This window comes from Daphnia pulicaria, chromosome 1 (assembly GCF_021234035.1).
Source record: "Daphnia pulicaria isolate SC F1-1A chromosome 1, SC_F0-13Bv2, whole genome shotgun sequence".
NCBI classification, from domain to species: domain Eukaryota; kingdom Metazoa; phylum Arthropoda; class Branchiopoda; order Diplostraca; family Daphniidae; genus Daphnia; species Daphnia pulicaria.
In genome coordinates this window covers 6,458,434-6,481,973 of record NC_060913.1, presented here as the reverse complement: position 1 = coordinate 6,481,973, position 23,540 = coordinate 6,458,434, and the positions used below count along the sequence as shown (strand labels likewise).

Sequence of the window (23,540 nt, the reverse complement as noted above, 5' to 3'; positions counted from 1 at the left end):
AACAATAGATTCACTTAATTATATGTATTATAAGTCAATCAACTATACGCTATTCCTTTTACTAACTAGGGTATTAGTTATACCTATATCAGTTTATGCTCATATACTATTCGAAATTTAAGTTCCGTTTTAAAAAGTTTTGATAACCAAAGGGAATTGATTTTTTTATTCCTTCTTCATTACATTTGTAGGACAAAGAAAGAAACAAAATTGTGGGAAAAACACGACCGCGAGACGGATGAAATTATTAATATTCTAAAGCATATGCAAGCAGTTAATTTCTACACACCATTAGGCTGTCTGGGAAAGCTACTTGAAATTTTTGGAAATAAACCATACATCCTCTTCGAATGGTACCGTCGTTACATAATGACTTTGTAGTAAGGATTTCATTTATTCCTTTTTATATAATTTTAAAAATTAACAATTTTTTCAAAGGCTTTAGGATCGAAGACCAAATGATATGTTGGTAAGCTTCGCAAGCAACGATGATAGATGCTTTTAAAAGAGCTGAAATGTTTTATGGAGCATTGAAGGAAAAAGTTGAGGAAGCAAACCAAATTTTGGGTAGGTAATATCTGTTATAAATAAACTTATACGATAACAATTAATTAATTTTTTTACAGAACAAATAGGAAAAATAAATCACAATCTTCAAAATAAAAGGATTGTTTCAGATGACATTCAAAAATTAGAACATTCAACTTCGATGTCTTGTAAAAAAAGTTATTGTGAATTTTGCTTTAAAGATTACAAGCAACAAAATGATCTGAACATACACATAAAAAATGTCAGCAATCATCATTTCGAAGCTGTCTATCCCATTACTACGATATGGCGACATTAATCACAGACCCGAAGTTTCAAGATCTTTGGCACAACGTTGAACAAAATACAATTGGTCTCGAACAGTTTCAACTTCTGTTTGATCCCGAAATAAATGTAAAATTTTACAATATTACAATATTACATAAAACTAATAGTAAAATTTGTTATAAAGGAACGATTATTAAAGGACATTCAACAAGTTGGTTTGACAGAGCAAGTCAGGCTACCCAAAGTCGACAACATAACCAAACACAATCGATCAATTTCAAGTTTAAAGAACGCCACACATGTCGTTTTGCCTCAGCGCCCGAAATTTTTTCATCTTGGAACAATAATTTCAAATTCACATTTTTCAAAGAAACTTTGCAACGGCCATGGAGACTAGGACATGGTTGAAACAAACTCTTTTGGCAAAATCAAACAGAAACAACAAAGGGATCTAACTAATACGGAATGTCTAGAGGAATTAAGTTCAGGCCAGGCGCCCAAGCCACAACTCTTAGTCAATTCTAATGGCCATATACAAGAAAAGTGGTGTTCTCCAATAACACTGACACCTTATCAGTTTAACAATTTTGTTATAACAAAAATCTGTTTTATTGCAGTTTTACCTATTTCAGTTCAATGTACCTTAAAAAAACACTTTTTATTAGTTTAAGTTGACGAACCTTTACCTACAGTCGCTCAATAGAATAACTCTGTCAGAGAAAAAAAAACAAAAAACAAATAGTCCGTCACGTAATTTGATTATTGATAAGTGATAAAGGGAGAATTTTTGAAGGTCTCTTTGTTTGACTTTTACCCCCATTTAATGCCAGATAAAAGGTAATAGGTCCAAGAGTGGAAGAACACGGCAGCGTTGAATGGGAGAAGAAGCTACGAACGTTGTGAAAAGCAACAATTCTCCCCCCTCTCTCTCCACTCCAAATGGCTACTTTATCAACACGATAAAAGAAGAAGAGAAGATGAAAATGGCGAGGGAGGAAAAATTAACCCGCATAGATTTATCGGGGGGGGGGGGGGGGGGGTCTTTAAAGACTCAATAATAAGAGAGACAAAATTATAACCACTACGAGGAGATGCCGGTGTAAGAGAATAAGAAAATATACAAGAATATATAGTAGTATAAGTGTAAGATAACAAGATTATTTGGTTGTCCTCCCCCCCCCCCATCAATGATTTGATTACGTTTCATTCATTTCGATTCACATGCTCCTGCACAGTTCAGTTAAAGTTGAAACGGAATTGCAATTGGGTACCGCACAACAAAGTAACGCACTCGTCAACCACTCTGGAATAAGATTCGATCTCGTGTGAATTTCGGACAAGTTGCTGTATCAAATAAAATCTGTGAAACTGTCTGACTCTGCCCGATGAGGAAAAAAACTGCGCATGTTGTATGACGACCATCCAGCGATATATTTCGGGGAAAAGCTGAGTCAAAAACCACCGGGAACCCCCAAAAAGATAGAAGAAGGAAGGGGATCTCTCTCTTATTACACACAAAGTTTCTCGCTTTCTTTTCATTCTTTGTTGTATATCCACTAGCGTCACTAGCGGCATACTTACGTTGCAGCTCGTCGTTGGATTAGTGGAAAATGGATGGCCCAATCACAAGCGAGATTGCCCGGTGCCGGCAAAGCCATTTTGGTCGGAAAGGGCCAGTTTATCGACAGCTGGAGGTCTACTACTACGTGGACACCAGATAGTTGTTCCCGTCTCTCTGCAGTCAGACATGTTAAAGCAGATTCACGATGGCCACTTTGGAGAATCAAAATGTCTCGAAAGAGCGAAGTCAGTTGCCTACTGGCCAGGATATGTCGAAGAAATACGCAACCTTGTAGCTGGATGTCGTATATGTCAAGAGCGGCGCCACCAAAATCCACATCAACAGCATTATCCAGTCGAAGTTCCAGAATACCCCTTTCAACGTGTGGCGACGGATTTCTTCCAGCTACGGGGTAAAGACTATTTATTGGCTGTTGACTACTTTAGTAAATGGCCCAGTGTCGTCGAAATGTCATCCACTACAAGTGCAGCCACTATCAAAGAATTGGATAAACTATTCTCAGATTTTGGAGTGCCGGAAGTGCTTGTGTCGGATAATGGACCACAATTTGGCAGCGCTGATTTCCGTGCGTTTGCCCGTCATCTGGCCGTATCTCATGTCACGTCAAGTCCATTTTATCCAGAGTCAAATGGTCTGGCGGAGCGATCGGTACAAACAGTGAAAGCGGCGTTTATCAAGTCTATGGAAGATGGTCGCACGCTCCAGGACACGCTCCGAGCAATTCGTTCCACTCCTGTTGGAGGTGGATTGCCGTCCCCATCGGTGTTGTTGCAGTCACGGAATCTACGAGGAAGTTTGCCATTTTTGTCTGAGTCTTTACGGCATCAAAATGTCTCATCGGGAGCTGTATCGGCAGCATTAAAGCGTCGTCAAGAATCGGCGACCTTTCATCAAAAAGCAGCCCGTCCGTCTCGATACTCCGTGCTGACGGTCGGTCAGCCAGTCAGAGTACGTTTAGGAAAAAACTGGGTACGCGGAAGCGTCAAGATGGTGTGCCAACAGCCGGACTCGTATGTCGTCACAACTCTCGCTGGCCGAGATTTTAGAAGAAATCGAAGAGCCATTAATTGCTGCAAGGGAGATCCAGCTATTCATCCAGCAAAGACCATTACTCAAAATCAGTCGGCAGTTCCCCCTAAATTATCAGCTGAGCAACACCAGCCAAATCGTCTCAACACACTTTCTCCCAGCAGGCAACAGTCGGTGTTTTCATTTCCGGCCCTATCATTGCCACGGCCTATTGTATCATCACAGCCACAGGCTGTAGTTCAGCCACCAGCTTTGCCGCCGGTTCCACCACCACTGCCGCCAGTTCCAGCAACTTTACCGCCGGCTCCGCCAGTCATCATGCTGCCCGACCCTGCACATCCGGTTCATGTCCCTCGTCAAGCAGTTCGCAAGCCGCGAACGGCCAAAATCTGGCCATCGAGTACCAGGAGTAGTTCCAGATTGGCAGAGCAACGTCAGACCTCATTGTCAGCGCAGCGCCGGTCCGTCTCGTTGAGTCCAGCTCGACTTCCTGATCTGGCCGGGCAGGTAGCAGATGCAAACGTGGCAGCCGAACCAGCGGCCGAATCGACTAGTCTAGTTCCAGCCGAACAGTCCGAAGTCGTTCAAGAGTAGCAGCTCCTATCAAAAAATTGCCTGATTCGTATTGTTTGTTCTATGTGACGGTCCATTAATTGTGCCTCTTTGTCGTCTTTGTCCTTCGTTTGTCCGTTTGTCGTGTTGTGAAAGGAAAAGATGTTGTATATCCACTAGCGCCACTAGCGGCATACTGATCGAATACAAAGAGGCCTAGCCTCAGTCACACTTGGACAGCCGAGTCTACTACATTCTTGTTTTTGTATTAGTGAACGTTTTCTGACAATTTGACAGTCTGAACAGGAGAGAGCCGATAGTCTTCGAGAGTTGATATTTATTAATTGGAAATTCTCGGTGTTGTCATGAATAGGATTTGGTAATGCCTAGGGTAATGCCAAGGTACCAGCCCCTACTACTGACTAAAGAAGCTTATGCAAACTGGCATACAAATTTCGTGTGTTTTAAACTCTTTGTCTCGTGTCGATCCGCCGAAAACAAAGGGCGGATGACAAGTCACGCGTGGAACAATCGGGAAATTGGTTTGTTTGATGGTGGCATTATTTCGTGGCGTTTTTTGTTTATTCCGGGACAATGGCATACGTGGGATTGGCTGGCGTAGTTTTGTTAAAATAAGAAATCACCATTATTATTCAATGACGACGAACAAATGATACGAAAAGGGTTTATATTTTTCTTTTTCTAAATTTCCCAATCCGGTGGCTCGTCACGAACCGACTCAACCATTTTTTTGTTCAATTGGGACAATGACGGAAAAATGCTCGCATAGAAAATGCTCCCACTACCGGTATTATTTTGACTATTTCCTCTTTCATCTATTTGAATGTTTGTTTACATCCGACATGAGAATTATCTCATCCGAAATCACAGTTACGAGTTTTTTCCCCGTCTCCGTAGGAATGACAAGGAATCCCCGTCTTCCGTAGGAATGACAAGGAATCCCCGTCTTCCGTAGGAATGACAAGGAATCCCCGTCTTCCGTAGGAATGACAAGGAATCCCCGTCTTCCGTAGGAATGACAAGGAATCCCCGTCTTCCGTAGGAATGACAAGGAATCCCCGTCTTCCGTAGGAATGACAAGGAATCCCCGTCTTCCGTAGGAATGACAAGGAAATGTTCGATGCCCCTACATCCAAAATTTGGGGGCTCCGAATGAGGATATGAAAGGAGAGAAGACGGGAAAAAATCAGGAAAAAGGGTTGAGCTCGTATGGGATAGGTTGTCCTTTATGTTTTTGCCGTCACTTATTTAAATTTCATTTCTTCAATTCAATCAATTCAATTCAATGAAAATCGCCGGCATCGTGCCAATCTACAGCCCACCAGCGTTGACATACAGCCACACTCTGTTGACTTCCGTCGCCGTTCCGGCACACAACAACACACAGTCGCCTTCCTCGGCACATCCGACGGACATTTGAAGAAGGTACGTTGATCTAATTGAAAAATCATTATCATCATCATCATCTTCATCATGGCGATGTAAAACTTGATTCTTGAACTTGGATTCGGGAACTTGTATTCGGGAGTCCCAAAAAAGTAAAAAAGGAAGGAATCATATCAATTTTAAACGTCAAGTACATGGAAACGTTCGAAATGAAAACAAAATGGCGGTCACTCAGCGGTGAGGATGAGCCAACTCTTTTATGATTCCTTTGTTCCCCTGGGCCAGCACATTCTGTCTGTCCATCCGCATCTCTAGAAGCTTTTTTCTTAATATGAGGCCCAGCATTTTGGTTCCCACCCCTCAGGTGCTGCCAGAAAGATGACGAGTGGGTAAAGTGTGACGTCATTTGAGTCTTGGACTGGGGCCTTTAAGAGTCTGCGTTGTTTTCCGTTCGTTTTAATATCAATCAGGCGACGCTGATGAAGAACGTCCTGTTGTTAATTTTACTACGGCGCTCGATACAAGGCAAAAAAAAAAAAAAAATTTCCCGTTTCTCTCTTTCTCTCTCACCCGCTCTCATAGCCGGACGGAAAAGCAAAAAAAAATAAGTGGCAGAGATGTGCAAATATTGACTCGTTTCCTCAGGCATTGCAAAATGTCGCCATAGGAGAGAACCAGCAACAGCAGCAGCAGAGAAAAGTGGAAAGAAAAAGTCTGACGGACTCAACGACGGGAATCGATCGGAATCGATATAAGCTATAATATATCGTTAAAAATACGACGCATCAAATCAAACACAAATTGCAGTGGTTGGCGGGACAATATTCTGTTGTTTTACCTCGCAGGATTTCAGGCTTTTTTAATTGTATAATTGTGTAATGAAATCAGCTGTTCAGGTAAATGGAAAAAATCTCTTAAGAAAGATTAAGATTCAAACGCAATTTATTTCCAAAGTTATTGGTGTTTCTTTTAGAAAATGCCCGTTGGAGTATTTAATTTTGACACGTTATCTGACACTTGTGAGTTCTTTGTATTTGTCTTTGGATTGTTTTTAACCACGCGATGGTATCACGAATAATTATTAGTTACTCTACTGCTCATTATATTATTAGTGCCGACTTTAAGTCTACAACAATGGGGTCAGGACCGATGAAATTCAAAAAATAATGACTTATACTAAAATTAAGAGAGAAAAAATATTTCAAATTTAATATGTCTCTCGGAAAAAATTATTTTAGAAGTTATTTAGCTTTAAATTTTCGATCACGTGACTTTCCTCAAAAAACGAGGAGGGGCCTAAAGTCACGTGATTTTTGAGCACATTAGCGGTTTAATTGATTGAGTCCAATTCAAAACCGATAGGAAAAGATCACGTGATTGACAGCTAGGCTTCCCTATTGGCTTTCCTATTGACAGCTTGGCCTTGCTGAAACATCTGGTGAGACATCTTGTATTCTCTAGGTCGTTTGAAAAGAAATAATGAAGCGGACTAAAAAAGTCATTATTTTTTTGAATTTCATCGGTCCAGAGATAAGGAGATGGGCCACTCTGTGTAAAGTCCAGCAGTCGACATTTTGCTCCCTCCCCCTCCTCGGACGACGAATTCGACTGCGCTGCTCCTTTCAGCGAGCTCCGGAAGCTTTTCCTTACTTGGCGGTAGGGGCGGTCCTGAAGGGGGCAGAACTAATTCATTGTTGTTCAATTCACACAAATAAAAATGTTCCACTTTTTTGGGGGTTGTTCAAAAACCCGCCAAAAGAGACAACTTCATGATGACAAAGCGTGCTCCTGCTCTCTTGTCCAGGGAAAAATCAAACTATTTTCCCTACTTGTCTTGTATGTGTGTGTGTGTTATCCCAGGTGATTTTCCTTTTGTCTAATGAGCAGCCGCTCTCTGTCTTAGGTTACCCACTCGGCGTTTCATTTTATTTCGGATTTCTGCGCAATCCGAGTGCAACCTCGCCTTGCTTACTGTTTCATTGAATCTATCGTGTTTGCATTTCGTCTCTTTCCAGTTTCAATCGTTGACATATTTTGTTTCGTTTCCTGTCGACTCATTTCCTAATAATTTTTTTTGTTTGTTTTCGGGTCGATAGGACTTCGAATTGCACAGCATGTTCCCAACCTTCGGACCGCAGAGTGGCGGAACATTACTCTCCATCACCGGATTCCACCTGAACATATGGGCAGGCAGCAGTGTAACGTATCTGCATCATAGTCAAATCGAGCGGCCATCTTGGACTTGTGAGTTTTTTTTCTTTCTTCTTCTTCTTCTTCTGGAAAGCTTTGGGTCCCCCCCTTAAAAGGGTGGAGTGTGCGGCGGTATTACCATGTTGAAGAGAAAAGAGGTGGCGCCGGGCAAGAGACAGACGCATCTTAAATATATCCGCACGCGCGCGTCTGCCCACTATCCCCTCTCTCTCTCTCCTTGTGCTGCCGGATTATAACGTCAAGGGGTTAAAGCGACGATTGGTTCATAACGTCGGCACAAAAGGATGGGGGCTCTTGCGGGCGGAGCTTATATCCATTCAGAGTTCTTTGGTCCGTTTTGCTATAGCAAAACGCTTATGAACTCAAAAAAGATATAAGAGAGCTCGGTGACTCATCCGTCATAACCCTTTTCAACCCCCTTCTCCTCCTCTCCATGTACTTATACAATAGCGTCCTGGGCGACATGCTAATGAGAGTCGTCACTGTACTGGTAGATGAGATTTGCGGGAGGACAAGCACGCACAATAAAAAGCGGGAACAGAGAGAGGAGAAAGCGTAATAAAGGGGGGGGGGAGAGAGGTAGGCGGAGTTTTGATTTATTGTCCCCCTTCTCTATCTCGTATGCATATTGAGTTCTACGCGCAACCCTTCCTTCTTCCGTCGTACACACAGGCGCTACACATGCACGTCGCTTATATAGTTTTTTCTCTTATCCCTGGGCCTCATCCCTTATTTCCCGTTCCTCAGCATCCAACCACAACACACACGCACCTATGCGCCTTTCTACTCTCCCGTTTTTGCATTCGCCAATCAAATTTACAGATTTACATATTATTTCTTCTACCCCCCCCCCCCCACCCTTTGACGTCATTTTTTCTTCCTTTGTGGTCGCCGAGGGGGGGGGGGTTGGCTTGGGAAATTTTTTCCCAACTAACTCTGAAAAAAAAAATCAACAAATGAACGTAACATCAATAACTTTTGATGAGGGTTTTTAATAAAAGTCTGGGCGCATCGATTGTTTGGACTATGGCTGTGTGTATGGGCAAAGACATGGAAGATGTTGCCATAGGTCGGAGAGGAGAGATCTGCTGGATCACGGTGATTGCGCGCGCAATGCCGCCATGCAATCAACACACATTGCGGCCAGGAAACTTGGAAACATTTTAATTGGCAGAATTTTTCCCTTCTTTTTCTTCTTTTTTGAATAAATTCCGGAATTCTTTGCGTCTTGTCATTTCTATTTTTTAAAATCTGAGAAGTTCACGGGGGGAACGGATCAGAGGAAAACAAAACAAAACGAAGAAAACAAAAACATATCAAAAGATATCAAGCAAAAAAACATCTCGTTTCTCTCTTTTTCTTTCTTTTGTATTGTGGAACGTTTCAAAGCAATTCTTGTGACTCTATTCCTCATCTCTCTCTTTTCCCTACTCCTCTTCTTCTTCTGGCGCATTACCGGGGTCTCTCTCCCCTCCCCTCTGCCGAATATTGGAATTGAAAATTGAAAGAGTTGATGAAATTGCCAGAAGAGAAAAAGAAGAGATGCGCCATCACCTTTTTTTCATAGACTCTCTACTTTAAAAAATTAAATAGAAAAGACTAGGAATATTCTTTTGGCCGATTTTGTAGGTTGGCGAATTATCCGGGAACGGACGTCACCTCCCAAGCCGTTATCTGTTGTAGCCCTGATGGTTGAGGTTTTGGCTTCTATTTGTTTAATGTCTGTGAAAATTTGTCTATTTTTCGAAAAAGCCAAAAAAGTTCGACTCGTCGACTATGGAAACATCTTCAGATATCCCATATCACTTCTCCTTTTGACCGTAGTCGGCAAGTAAGACGAGTCAGCTGATCAACGCCTCTCTCTGTCATTCCTTTTACTTGCCATAGCTTCTTTGTAAGAATTTTAAGCTACATCATGTTCCTTCTGAAAATAAGAAAATAATGGCATTTAGTTATTAAATAGAAATATAAATTGAGTCAAGAGTTACCTTAACATAGAGAACCCAGTTAGAGGGATTTCCATAAAGCAACTTTGACTCCCAGCAACACGTTTTGCACGTGCCGGCTACTAATTCGGTTCCCAATAAAGATTTTTTTCTTTTTTTTCAAGGCGAGTAAGAGATGTGTCAATAGTAAAATGCTTAATCCCTGCTTTTGTAAAATTTAAAAAATACACCAACAAAAAGACACTACAATCAGACCTCGAATGTTTTTCTGTAGAAGACGCCATCGTTTTTTTGTAGACGCCAAGTTTTTTGGTACGTCAAACGTCAACGTAAAAGTCAAAAATAAAATTTATTTTCAGTCAAAGTCAACGTATACGTCTCTTTTTTACTTAAGTCGAAGTCTTTCGGTGACGTTCCTAACACTGAATTGAAGTTAACACTAAACGTCGAACTCAACGATACATCTTTCCTAAATCAAGCGCTTAAGAGCAACTCATTTAAAATTATTTAATAACGCACATTTATCCCTTAACACCCGAACTCTGATTTTACTCCTTTCAGCTAGCCAAGTACGTAGCATTCAGCGAACCAGAATGGCAGACTATGAAATTATAGTCGACCTTCGCCAGATGTTTTCATAGCGTACAACTGCAAAAAGGGCACACACCCGTCTGCTTAACACCACACCGATCTTCTAAACAGAGCTGCTCCTTTTCAGGTCTTAGACAACGCTGTGGTTGCCTTACTTTCGCCTATGACCGATTGGTTGCCAGATTTTGGACCTAGACGACCAAAAGCTTGGCACCATGGATGAAATCATCGCTAATATATGGATCATCATTTTAAATGGTTGATAAGGTCGCGGCTGAAATAGATGAGGCGTTGCCAAAGGGCGGAAATGTGTGTGTGTGCAACATTTCTTTTGTTAAATGTGAGCAGTTTTGTTTGGTCTTTTGTTTGTTGTTGGCCGGTTTTATATTTTTTTGTTGCCACCGAGTCACTTGTCCATGTTTGGTTGTGTGATCGGAGGCATTTTCAATATTGCGTGGTTGGGGGGGGGGGGTTTCTTTCTTCCTTATTTTACACCTAGGTAATACTAGAAGATAATGAATGCACCCGTTTCGGCACCGACCGCCCAGCTGGGAGGGGTCTTACTCACTTCCGAGGAAGCAAAAAAAAAGAAAAAGAAAGATAGATTGTCATTATGATCAGAAGTCTTTATCCGAAGGAAAGAGAAATGAAAGCCATCAGGTAAATTCATATCCCTCACCGGGAACATGCACACACATGCACAAATACACACACATGGCGGTGGGCAGTGCAGCGAAGGCAATGGCCTTATAGACAAGACAGACAGGGGGGGGGGGGTTGCGGCTCGACCGACACACCGTAGCCAGAAATTACACACGCATCGACGATTTATTGGGCGCCCGAATCAGCTGCGGCCCCCCTCACCTGAGTTACTGCCCAGTTATTTCCATCGCAGTCCTTTTCTTTTCTCTCTTTTTTTTTTTTTTTTTTTTTATTCTCTCTACAACGTTGATGATGATCCTTCTCAAATCTTCACATTCGGATGGTGGAAGGAGAAAAACCTTTTTGCTCAAGGTCTTGCAACAACATTATTTTTTCAATCCAGCTGGGAAAAATAAAGTTTTTAAACATACACAAAACACATGGCAACGTCATTTTTTTGTTTGTCTGATGTCTTTACTCGATGGTGAGGGAGGGGAGGGTTGTTATGCGAGTTGAAAATTCCTAGGAAGTGACTGAAGATACTCGATGGAGAAACGAGACCTTCTTATACATTTTGGATGGCCATTGCGCAGCAAGGAGGAAGTTACGAAAATTCAATGATTTGGAAAACGATTTCCTGATTCCCGCGCAAAGTATAATACATTGTTTACTTTTGGATGACGGCCAGTGCCCGTTACAGTGTCTCTCCCGCGGGAAATTGATGTCGCAGCAATAAGGAAATGTTGCATGACACATTATATTGAGTTGCTTGACTGGAATTCGAGCGGATGTTATCGTCTTGGGAAATGTGACTCGGAACTCACATCAGTGTAGTTTTTCCTTTTTCTTTTTTTTTTTTTTAATTGACATGTATTTTTGAAGCAGTAAATTTTTTTTTCAAACTTTATTTCAAATAAATACAATGTATCTCAGTCCCGATTTAAATTGTATTTCCGGGAAGAAACGGACGTAACGACGCCTGGAAATCCAAAATTGTAGCAGCACTGTAACGTCCACGATAACAGCATCTTTTCCTGGAAGAAGTTTAGTCGTTTATTTATCTAATCCAGATTTATGCTGCATTATTATTTCTCATCTTCTAGGAATGTGGTCATATTATTGATAATGGAAGTGAAAGAGTGGAATAGAATGGCAGTAGAATATTGTCGCATGAGTTAGCTTGTTAGACAAACAGACGTTGATATCCTTCATATCTGTCTTTCGTTTGATTATTGGAAATGTCTTGTAAGGAGCTTTGGTAATGTAAATGTGGTTTCGTCGAATAAATCCATTCCCCCCCCCCCTTATATTACCAGTGTAGATTGAAGAACACTTATATTAGGTAATAAATGTAAAAAAAAAAAAATTTTTTTTACTTATTATTATCGAATGTTACACGATTCTACCTTTGCATTAATCTCTAATGTCATCCAAAATACCAATAATAATAGAAGATCGATTAGTAAAATTGCAATGTCGCCGCTAAGAAACAAAAGAACGTTTCCCACCTTTCCCATTTCATATTTTCATTAGACCATTGTCTGTAAGCGGTGGAAGCTATGAAAATGGCCTGTTTCTGATTTTTTAACTGTTGTTGCACTATTTGTCACAGTTATCAATTGAATCTATCGCTTTCAGTGTGATAGAATTATTTGTGTCGTACACGAAACTACTTTTCAATTCAAACTTTTATTCAACACAGGATTTTTCTCCTGGAGCACAGTCTTCGTGGTTCACCCTTTGCTGCATCTCTCAAAAACAATCCGTGTGACAAAAGCTAACAACGACTAATTTATTTTACTTTGCTATAACTTCAACTTCGTGGAGGCTCTACTTGTCACCAGACATTACCATAGCTGCCAATTACACCATCAGCAAGTAGTAAGTAAAAAAACTAAAATTTCCCTTCCTCTTTCACGTGGTGATTTTTTGGTGGATAAAATATCGTTAGTGAGAACAAAGCATTTTTGTGCAATTGATTTGATTTATGACCTTGCTTAAGCAATAATATTGAAGAAGACAACGTTTAAAGTCTGCTTTATTTTTCTAATTTTACGAATCTCCAGTGCGAACGTTTTTGTCAGGCGATTTACCCGTGTATTTTAATATATCCGCACAATCTTTGTTGAGACAAACCACCGTCGAGTGCCCGACGAGCAACGAAAAATCGACACATCACCTGGAAGATTGCAATATATTCGCAAGAATGAAGGTTAACGCTCGTGCAGTCCTTTTTGTCCAGAACAATCACTGCTTCAAGTGCCTCATCAAAGGGCACTACTCGTCAAAATGTAGAAGGCAAAATGCGAATTGACTCTGGCACTGACACAACAAGCTTCTGCATGCAGCAGAAAGGCAGTTGGGTTATTTTGTGCTTACGATGTGGCCAACCGTACGGCAGATGGAGGGCGGTTGAAAGGGGCGGACTTAACTAAATGTAAGCGCCAACCTTATGGCCCGGTATGTCATGTGGTTTCGGAGGCTGTATTAAATCTTCATCGGTTGTCCCTGCAAGAGCGGTGCCCAAAATTCTAATTGCCAAGTCCCCGATAAACTCTGTCAAGCCTGTGCTGCTCGCAATCGTTCCAGTTGTTATTAAAGCAAAAGGTGCAGTAAACGTTAGCCGTGTTAGATCCTGCTAGCGAAACAATTTTAACCTTACCTTTTAAACTTAAGCAATCAACTGGCCCGCAATTAATTATGGTCGCTTTTAGCGCAGCTCGATTTACCAGCCATAGGCTATCTAACTTGAAAATACTGTTGGGATTGGGCGTCACTGCCGCGCGTCGAACTCTCAAAATTTTAGAGCCACTCGCTGGAGAAGATGGACCTATTGTCTACCGCACACGTTTCGGGCAAGCTGTGGTCGGAAGAATACCAAAGTTTCTAGTGACGGGACTTACTACCAGGAAAGCAGTAAACTTGGAATCTGTACCCCCCACAGCTCCTTGTATGATGGACCGAACACACTCATTTCAACAACCTACGGGGCGAATATTAATTATATTATAATTGATCAACCAACGACGATTAATGTATGGGAGAATGTAGACGATCCCAATACATTCGTTGACGTCATCGCGATTGATTCCAGTAACATCGCTGAGTCTTCCTCACTGGCCAGTGTAGTTCTACCTGCTGCATCGTACAAACTTACCAGAAAAATTAAGATCGGGCTTTCCCAACTGCAGAAATAGACAATACAGCCTGCTTTCAAGCAGCATGAGACCACTCTACTCAATAGCTCCCGTGCTGGATTCTTCATTGGTGACAGCAAAGGCGTCGGAAAAGGAAGGATGATTGCAGGTACCATCTTCGAGAACCGCAAAAAAGGAAAAGTACCATTTGAATCCGTATCCAGTAACCTGAAGTACGCTGCCTAAAAAGATGTAAAGGATATTGAAGCCGACAAGATCAAAGTCCATTCATTGAAGGGCATGATATATGGGCACAGGATATCACCGGAATAAAGAAAGGTGTCATTTATCCACGCACTCTTGCCTGATAGGAGAGTCAAAATCAACAGGAGAACATCAAACACGGATGGATCAACTCCTTCAATGGTGGAAGGAAGATTTTGACGGTGTTACTGTTCTATTGTGACGATGCCATCAAGCTAAAAACTGCGTTCCTATCGGCTCAACGGAGCCCACCAAAACTGGCTTGGTAGTTCTGAAATTACAGAACAGCAGAATCTCCAGCTGCAGAGAAGAAAGCGACCTGCTGTTGATGGTTTCGTCCGGCAAATTGAGTTTGTTCCACACATCGAGAGGAACCACACTGGCCAGTGATGCAGATTCCACTAACGGATCGAGATGAATGATGGTTGGTCCAAAAATGCTTCAGGATCAGCAATGTTCTCCAAGAAAAAAACGTAATTGCAATTCCAATCATTGCGTGTATTGAAAAATAAAACAGAAATGCATTTGAAATGTCATAATAAACTTAAAAACTAAACTGAATTAATAAAATTTCATAAATGAAAAATTTCTTTTGCGTATTGTTTTTACTTCTTTGTTTCTTGGTATGAACAAAAGTAGACTATCGTATTTTTCAGCTAAATTAATATATATGAGACCTTGGGTTTAGAGTAATTCCTCTATACCCCTGATGAGACTTAAAATAGGAAATTGTAAGTCAAGATATGTACTCAAACTCGACCATACGTAAGAATCAACTTGGGTGCTTTGCAATTTACAGACAAAATATACAGCATTGCCAGATATCATTTGACTGTAGGGGTTAAGGGAGACTTAAAAAAGAAATTAAACACATTTGAAGAGGCTAGAAAATCAGCGCTTCAAGCGTGTGTTATTAATACATAACGATTGGGAAAATATGAAAAAAGACCTAGAATATCTTGAAAAACTAATAAACTTACATTCCCTTTGAAAAAAATTATGATTCTCATAAAAGAGCTTTCGAATGAAACAAAGGGGGATTGTTATCTTTTTTAATGCATGAGTTTTACAGTTTTATGACTGTTTCATTTCCTCATAAGCACCGTGTTAGAAACGGAAACACTTTTTCCCACAAAAAATTTTATCATACGTTTTATTTTTTTTTAACACAATAATTTTTTTCATAAAAACACAAAAATTAGTAAATGTAAAAGAAAAAACAAAAGCATACGATTTGCATATGTTTTTAACAGTTTGGTTGCAAAATAAAATAGCTAATTAAATCTGGACAGGTTGTAATGCTACACATTTTTTTACCTAAGAATTTTCAGTTTAAAATTCCAATATAAGGTGCAAAAATTTTTCAAAACTACAAAAAAAAAAGAATTTTCTTCATTTTTTCTGCGTGTTTAACAGCTTTAAATACCTGGAATTTAAGTAAATTTTTGAAAGAACATTTGGAACAGGACATATAGAAAATATGAAGTTTCTTGGCCTCCAAAAACAGGCTAGAACCCTGAATCGTCTTGGCTTATATGCCGAGTATTGAAAAACCATGAAATGGTTTGAAGAGATGGGCTATCCTGTCAATTAAAAACAATAAGATTGTTTTTATGTACAGCAATTTACTAGAACACATTCTTTTCAACAAACGTTATAGCAATTAAAAACAAACAAGTACTAACACATATTGACAATATGTGGAACTTGTTTGTTGTTTACTTGTTGTTATTGCCATGAATGGGTACTGAAACCTTCCTGGAATTTCCAATGGATGCAGTAGATACAACTTCGCATGGTCTATGAAATATCCGGTGGGAGCATACGGCAAATGTAAGATACTGTAGGCATAAAATTCGTTCAAAATTATATGTCTTCAGACGTCTAAGTAACGTCCAGTCTACATCCAGCTGGATATCCAAATAGATGTCTCACTGATATCTCATTTTGATGTCATACAAAGCGACATTTGGATAATCGCTGGATGTCCTAGAGACATAAAACTGGACGTCGAGTTCGTCTGTCAATCCATATCCTGGATATCCAAGGGATATCTCTGTGCTACTTAGGTACTACATTCTGTAATAGAGAGTTTTCATTTAAAAGCGAATGTCAAGCATATTATTACTGACAATGGTTCAATCTGATAAGACGTATTTTGGGGGGCTTAAGCTATGAAGAAGAACTTATTGAAATAAATTAAGATGAAGATCATGGGTCTACACAGAATCAACAACACTATTTTATCCTACATTCTAAAAATCTGTGATGATTTTTTTGTAAGGAGAAAGTAAAATACCAACAACGAGTATTTTGTTGCAAGCGCATCCCCTTGTGGATATGATACGTTTAATCTAATTGCAACAAGTGATATCCACAAAATGTTAAGGAGAATAGTATTTTCAGATTTCGTTTCAAAAAATTAAAAAATCATTTTCTAAGGCTACCAACATAATAAAAAGTGCTAGTGCCAGTTCCAGCACCGGGACTGCTGATTCAATAGAAATAATAGGTAATTAAGATAATTTAAATTTATATTAAAATATTTGACGTTTTCAACTCTGGTACCCATATTGGTCAATTAGTCAATTACTGACGCCAAAGGAATAACTTGAAGCGCATCACAACCAATGTAACAGAGGGATTACAACGGCTCATGCAAGGCATTTAACAATATGTGTAACTGGACGCTTGCTTTTTTAAATTGATATTTGTAAAAAGCTTCTCGAATTTCACTTTTCAGGTGTACTGCAAGAATTTACGAAGAGGAACTGTGAACAGCTATTTGGTCTCCAAAGGGGACGTCATGTTAGAAACCAAAAGATTTTATCAAACGCAAAATGTGAGAGACGTATGCAAATAGATGGAGAGACGTATACACTGAAGTAAGATTTTGGAATTTTTGACAGTTGAGCAAATTTGTGCATCCCTAAGTGATATACAGAATAACGATATTGACGAGCTTCTGGAAGATTGAGACATTATAGTGGTCCTTTTGAAGAAGTCCGGGTGATATTCGCCGCATTGATTTAGCTTTCCCCTGAAACGTTGTTTTTTTGTTCATTTACATTGCGGCCCAAGATAGTTGGTTGGTTAATCCCCTAGATGACAATCTTCAAGGTGATTCATTTAACCATTTCTAGCAACTTGAAAGTACAATCGACATTGTCGCTAATATCACTGTAAGGGCTAGAATCATACGTCAACAGCGGATAAGACGTGTAGGTCAACCAACTCGCCAGCAAAGAGGGAGACATTTTGTTGTAATATTCGTAATCGGTCCATAATCCGGTCAATGCCCATATTCTTACCTTTCTATGCAATGCAAATGTAACTATAATCTCGTCTCGGAGCTAGAGGTCGTCCACGCATAACAAGTCCAGCTTTACGATTGGGCAGAAATCCAGCTAAAAAAAGACATCAAGTTGTCCAGATTAATTGTGGTGACTTCAGCGACGAATATTTTATTCATATAAAATGATGGAATCAGGAGATATTCAGTTGTTCTTTTTGAAAATGTGAACAATCAAGTAATTAAGCGTCAAGCTACTCGTCACAACCCCCAACAAGAATATCTTGACTTCTACCGACTTTTAAAAGTAGCATATCAGATAACAGAACTATGGGCCACAAATTAAAGTTGAAATGATTTAAATACAGATGTCTTAATAACGAGTGCAACATTTTCTTCGCAGAAGAAACAGACTTCGCCTTAAAAAATCGGGTTCATCGTTTTCTTCTCACCTGCATTTGGCAATTCAAGTTCCCTTGAATATTTAGGGAAACCATTCCTTAAAAAGGCTATAATTAGGTGCATTTTAATAATTCAAGTTGAGAAAAATTGTATATTTACGAGTTTTTAAGTGCCAAAATCAAAATGATATGGACGGTGGCTCAATTTTTGTCCCTCCGATCAAAAGGGAATTAATCAAACTTCTGCGTTATCCTTGCTCTATTTTCTAATTTTAAACATTTTTCTTCTTCTTTTCGTCTTCACCAGGTGCTAACTCCTTACAGGCTTCTCAACAGGCAACCCGCGGCAACCAACTCCTCAGTCTGGTATCAATATCAATGGACGGCTTTTCATTAACACCTTTTCGTTCCTTTTCTTTCTTGAATTACAAATTTGTAAATTAAGATGATTCGTCGGCTCTATTGGTTGAAAGTTTCACCTCTTTAGACTTCAAATATCTTTGGTCTTTTTTTTACTCCTTTTTCTTTTCATTTTCAGCAAGCGATATCCGACTCAAAGGTTCAAAAAAAAACCTTTTTCCAGAGGTAATTTTTGGAAAAGAATAGGGACTGGGAAAATCCGGAATACGTCTATCCTGTTCAGACAAGGCGATTCCAATGGAACAAAGTCAATCATTTTATCCTTTTTTTTCTCTTTTGTCTCCTTTGTATAAAACCTCTTATGTATCGATATAAAAGCCCCGAAGACAAACTTTACATTCAACTCCCACAGTCCTTATTTCAACTTCTTTTTAAGAAGAAGATGGCTAACTCAACCAAAGTTTTCCTGCCTCTATTTTGATATGAATAACTTTGCTACACTGAAACAAAAATGAAAACGAGATGTTTAAAAGAAACAAGTGAGCTCAGACTTAAGAATCTATCACAGAATGCATGGGTTGATTGGAAAAAATTACAATTACATGCTGCAATAATAAGAGTTTTGAAGTTGCTCGTAAACTGATTAATTAAAAATATCTATCAACATCAAGTTTATAACAATTGCTAACCGCTTTAACTGTAGGTACTCTTACTTAAAAGAGTTCCACCATATGGTAATGATCTATTGACGATCAAGTGTACATCAAGTGATAGATTAATACATTACTTGCAAAAGCCACGTATACAGATTCTGCACTATAAAAAAGCGTAGTCTCTCCCAAGACTCCACAGAGAGAGTACTCACCATCTATATCGGTAATGTTACCTACGTATAATACACAGTATCTTTCTCACAAGTAAAACTAATTTATTCCAAACAAGCGCCTTTTTCTCTGTTTAATAGAGAAAAGGCGCGCTTATGAGTGGGTGACAACTCCATGAGAGTGGAAATGGGGGTGAGAGAAAGGAAATAGAACGGGTAAAAAAATTAATTCTGTTTTTAATTCAGAATTGACTACAATATAAATCTAATGCGAAAAAGGATGAAACCAGATAGTTTAACTATAGTCACCTTTTTTCTCCTTTGTAATTGTATCATGGAAGCCTCCTGCCTCAGAATGCATTTCTCTTGTTAAAGGTAATTTCCAAATTCAAGCTTGGTGAAAACTGCCAACAATTGTTCGAATCCATGGGGATGCTCAGGTTTGAAATACTTTTAACGATTCTCCACTTTAAAAGCTTTTTTCAATACAGTCAATGTTTCCTAGCAGCGGATGTTTTTTTGACAACTTGTTCAGCAAGTCACTTCATAAGAAAAAAAAATATTTCGGAGTTTGAGAAGATAAAGAATGAATTAAAATATCCAGAAATGGTTTTTAATAATACACAAAATAGTAGTTGTGAAGTCATCCATAACAATATTATTACTTTAGATGAAATAAACTTGCTTAAATAATCAAATAATTAAACTTATTTAATCGGATATTGAAACATGAAGTTGAGTGAATATTATGAAAAGACAGTGGGCACTTTCTTAGGAGCTACCAAAAGGAAAATTGAGAGTGGATGGCAACGATTGAACTAACAAAAAAATAAAGATCACAATAGCATCACGGAAAATGGATAGAAAAAAACCACTCACATAGTCAGCCAGTCATTCCAGATCAGACCACAATTTTCTTGGAAGAAAACAAATGTCAAATTAATTGTTAAATTTGATGTGAAGAGGACTGAGCTCTATACCATATGCAAAAAATCAACTGTTTGTAGGCATGAACAACTGTTTAGTATTTCTTGGCTGATTTCTTTAAAAAATCTTTCATTAAGATTTCTGTGACATTTTGTCCATCACTATTATTACTTTTCCATGAAGCCTACGTAACCTAACCATTCGCTATTCTACCTATGTAGTGTTCAGTTGAGACAATTAAGTTGTTGAGAAGCTGATTATCCAGTGAACCCATGCATACTAGTAAGTAAATAGCATCTTTCCTGTATTCAATTTTACTGTATAACAAAAAAAAAATTATAACCAGAAAGGAATATGTCATGAATCGACTGCATGTGGTTTGTTTGTGAATGGGATATTCGACAAAGAAAGTAAGTAAAGAACCGGGAGCTTTACGGGACGAAAAGATTTTATGAACTTGGGTGATAGGGCAACTGTCACCAATTTAAACATGACAACTTTTTTTATGAAAACTGACGGCTCGATGCTTCATTTTCATCGCCACAATTTCCATAGCTCCTATACCGCACATTTCAAAAGTCCTGATGAAATGAGTAAATTTTGCATTACAATAGAATAAAATTTAAAAAAATAACTGAATTAGAAAGAAACAGAGAAACCTGCGAATGAATAAAAACTTATTTATACACAAATCTTCATTCGTCAAACCGTGCATGAAAAAAAAAATTCTGATGCTTTATTAGCGACTTCATAGTTAACAGTCACTGACTTCTTTCCTTACATGAAACGGTTTCTTTTAAGGAGATTAATTTTCTTCAATGATCCAAGGCTGTTTGGTGGAAAATTTTTCTCCAAGGCTATCTTTGATTGACCACGCCATTTCAAAACTGTCTTCCAACTAGTGTCGATCACCAAATAGTGATTTTATTGCCCTTCATTTCGCCCGACGGATCCAGGAAATGATTTCGGACCAAGGACACCAGTACTTTTTTGGTTGCATAGAAACAAATCAGAAATTTCTCTCTCATTCTTGATACCTGCTCAAGAATGCGCCTCTCAGGTAAATTGCAGACCAATAACCACACAATGCCACATTTGCTAGCGTCACTGGCAACTTATACTGCATTTTCTATCCTTTGGGCCGATTTGGGACCATAGGGTATGGAACTCCATTTAATGTTAAAAAACATTAAGGTAAGACAGAGAAACGATTAATTTTTCTAATTTTTATTCTGTTGTAATGCAGAATTTACTCTTTTTATCGAAGATTTTGAGAAAGGAGGTCCACATGCCGGGACTCGGAGGCACCAGTAGCAGAGACGTAGAGAATTCTGGCCTTGGGCAACTTGTTCTGTAATTCCAGCACTACCAAGCCAGCTCCGTGAAGCCAATATGGGAGCATAATTCTTGGATTGGTGGTATTCATCAAACACAAAAACATCATAAAAATCTTCTTTACGAAATTATATTTTAATGTTACTCAATTACAGAAGGACATTGGGGTCCAGTAGTTGTCTTGTCCTCGCCGGGTGTTTGGACTCAAGTCGGAATCAACAGCTACACCAAGGGTAAGTGTCTGAATCAAATAAGAAGTACCAGTTTAAGTTTCAATTGTCTTATTTGAATATTTGATAGATGGCTGCGCTTTCCCTGGCCTAAAAACTCGAGTGTTGTCGCTGAGGCATGGATTGACACGTACATGAAATGAAAATCAACTGCAAAAATAACAACGACGAGCAAATGAAATTATGAAAAGCACATTGTGAGATTCGAGTTATTCTTTTTAGTTATTGTAGTGAATTACTTTTTGTTTTGCTGACTTATATTAAATCCACGCTATTTAAAAAGCACCGTAATGTTTATCATTTTTGGAATTCTGAATAAACATCCTCCAAGATAAATACCAACTGAGTCGTATGCTGACTCACTCAGTTGGTGGTCGGTGTCGTTCACATTTATCGTCGTGGAATTACATTTTTTTTTTCGATAGTCAAAATGTGTGACGAACATAGAGCATAGAATTTTAAAATGTTTATTTCGAAACCACTTGGATAATGATTTTATGATAACAGGTTTTTAGAGTTGAAATGTAGTTATGGACGGGAGGTGTAGTCATTTACTAACAGTAGTGCGATTTGCACGAGCAGCTGGTACTACATTGGCACTTGCCGCTGCATTGGCATTCTGAGAGTGACAAGACCGAACGAATAGGACGTTAGACAAGTGACGCAATCAAGTAAGGAAAGCTTTGAAAAATGATCTTACCACCACCAGTAGCGCATGAGCAGGTTGCGGTAGCTGGACATTGAGCTCAGTTGGATCCGCATTTGCAGTTGTCTCCACACGAGGATTTGCCTATTCGTTTACAAGTTTAAGAATCATTCAGTCCATTTTCATTTCACAAAAAGAGATAAAGTAACCACAAATTCAAACGAGAAAAAGGCAAAATGGTGGTGTGGTTACCTTGGCCACAATCTTTAGTCATGTTGATTCCGTTGGGTAGTTTTTATCAGCTGCAGTAGACAAGTCGAAGCTGTGGGTTGGTTGTTGAGGGAGTTGCAGCGGGTCGGTTCTTTATAGGTCGGAATTTGGCGTGCCGTGTTGAATAATTCTTAGAGCGTGCTCACTGTCTTGGTGAGTGTCTTCCTTAACGAACCAATCAGAGCGTTGTGCGGCCGGCACACCTGAACGACACGCTCACATTTTCTTTAGCTTCCTTTTTCATTTTTGTTTTTATCGGAAGCCTCATCAGCTACGCAAACAGGATAGACGAATGATCGTCAGATAATTGATGCAACCGTTCCTTCACGGTATAGGCATTAGCGATTATAACAGCACTTTGATTCCAACTTGTAAAAGGAGTAGATCAAAGTTACGATCCATTGTTTGTCTCTTAAAAAAAAACAGCCAATGCTACTAAATGCCACTTGCATGCTACTTCATACCTATAAGAGGCACGAAATGACAAATGAATTATTGCCGGTTGTAGTATCTTGTTTGATTTGCGTTGCTTTTTAGCCGCAAGAACAACGAAGGTCACACAGTCCGTTTATTCACATTTTTTTATCCAGTTGTCTTCCTCTTTAATTGCACAGACACAAATGAATTTGATACGAAATTAAGGGAAACGAAAAGTATTGACATAAAATTTTGATTGTTTACCCCTTTTGTTTTTTTTTTCTGTCAGATGCACGGGTAAAGAAAAGAAAAGAAATTCAAACGCAAAATGATGTCGGCGCTACTCGGGATGAATCCGGATCGGAAAGCGACGATGAACAGCACCTGCCGGGATCACGTTGCCACCAGCAGCAGAGAAGCAATTACCGCAGTATGTTTCCGACGGTGCCGCATCTGTGATGGGTGGAAGTGATGGCGACGAAAGTGGAACAGCCTAAACAACATCAACACTGACCATTTAGAGCCGATTGCCGAATCGAAAACGGTGATTAACTATCCGGCTGTCCAATCCTCAATCATTAACGGATAGTTTTTCCTCGAAACGTCTGGTATTTGAACTAAAAAATCTGCCGTTATCATTCTGAAAATTGAAATTCCACGAA

General features: G+C 39.3%; 1 protein-coding gene across 1 annotated transcript; it reads left to right on the top strand.

Annotated features, from left to right (window-relative positions):
• Positions 1 to 2,563: 2,563 nt before the first annotated feature.
• Positions 2,564 to 4,021, top strand: LOC124329447 (uncharacterized protein K02A2.6-like). Its single transcript, XM_046788543.1, has one exon. It carries the CDS (start codon positions 2,564 to 2,566, stop codon positions 4,019 to 4,021), a length of 1,458 nt encoding a protein of 485 aa, XP_046644499.1.
• Positions 4,022 to 23,540: the final 19,519 nt, after the last annotated feature.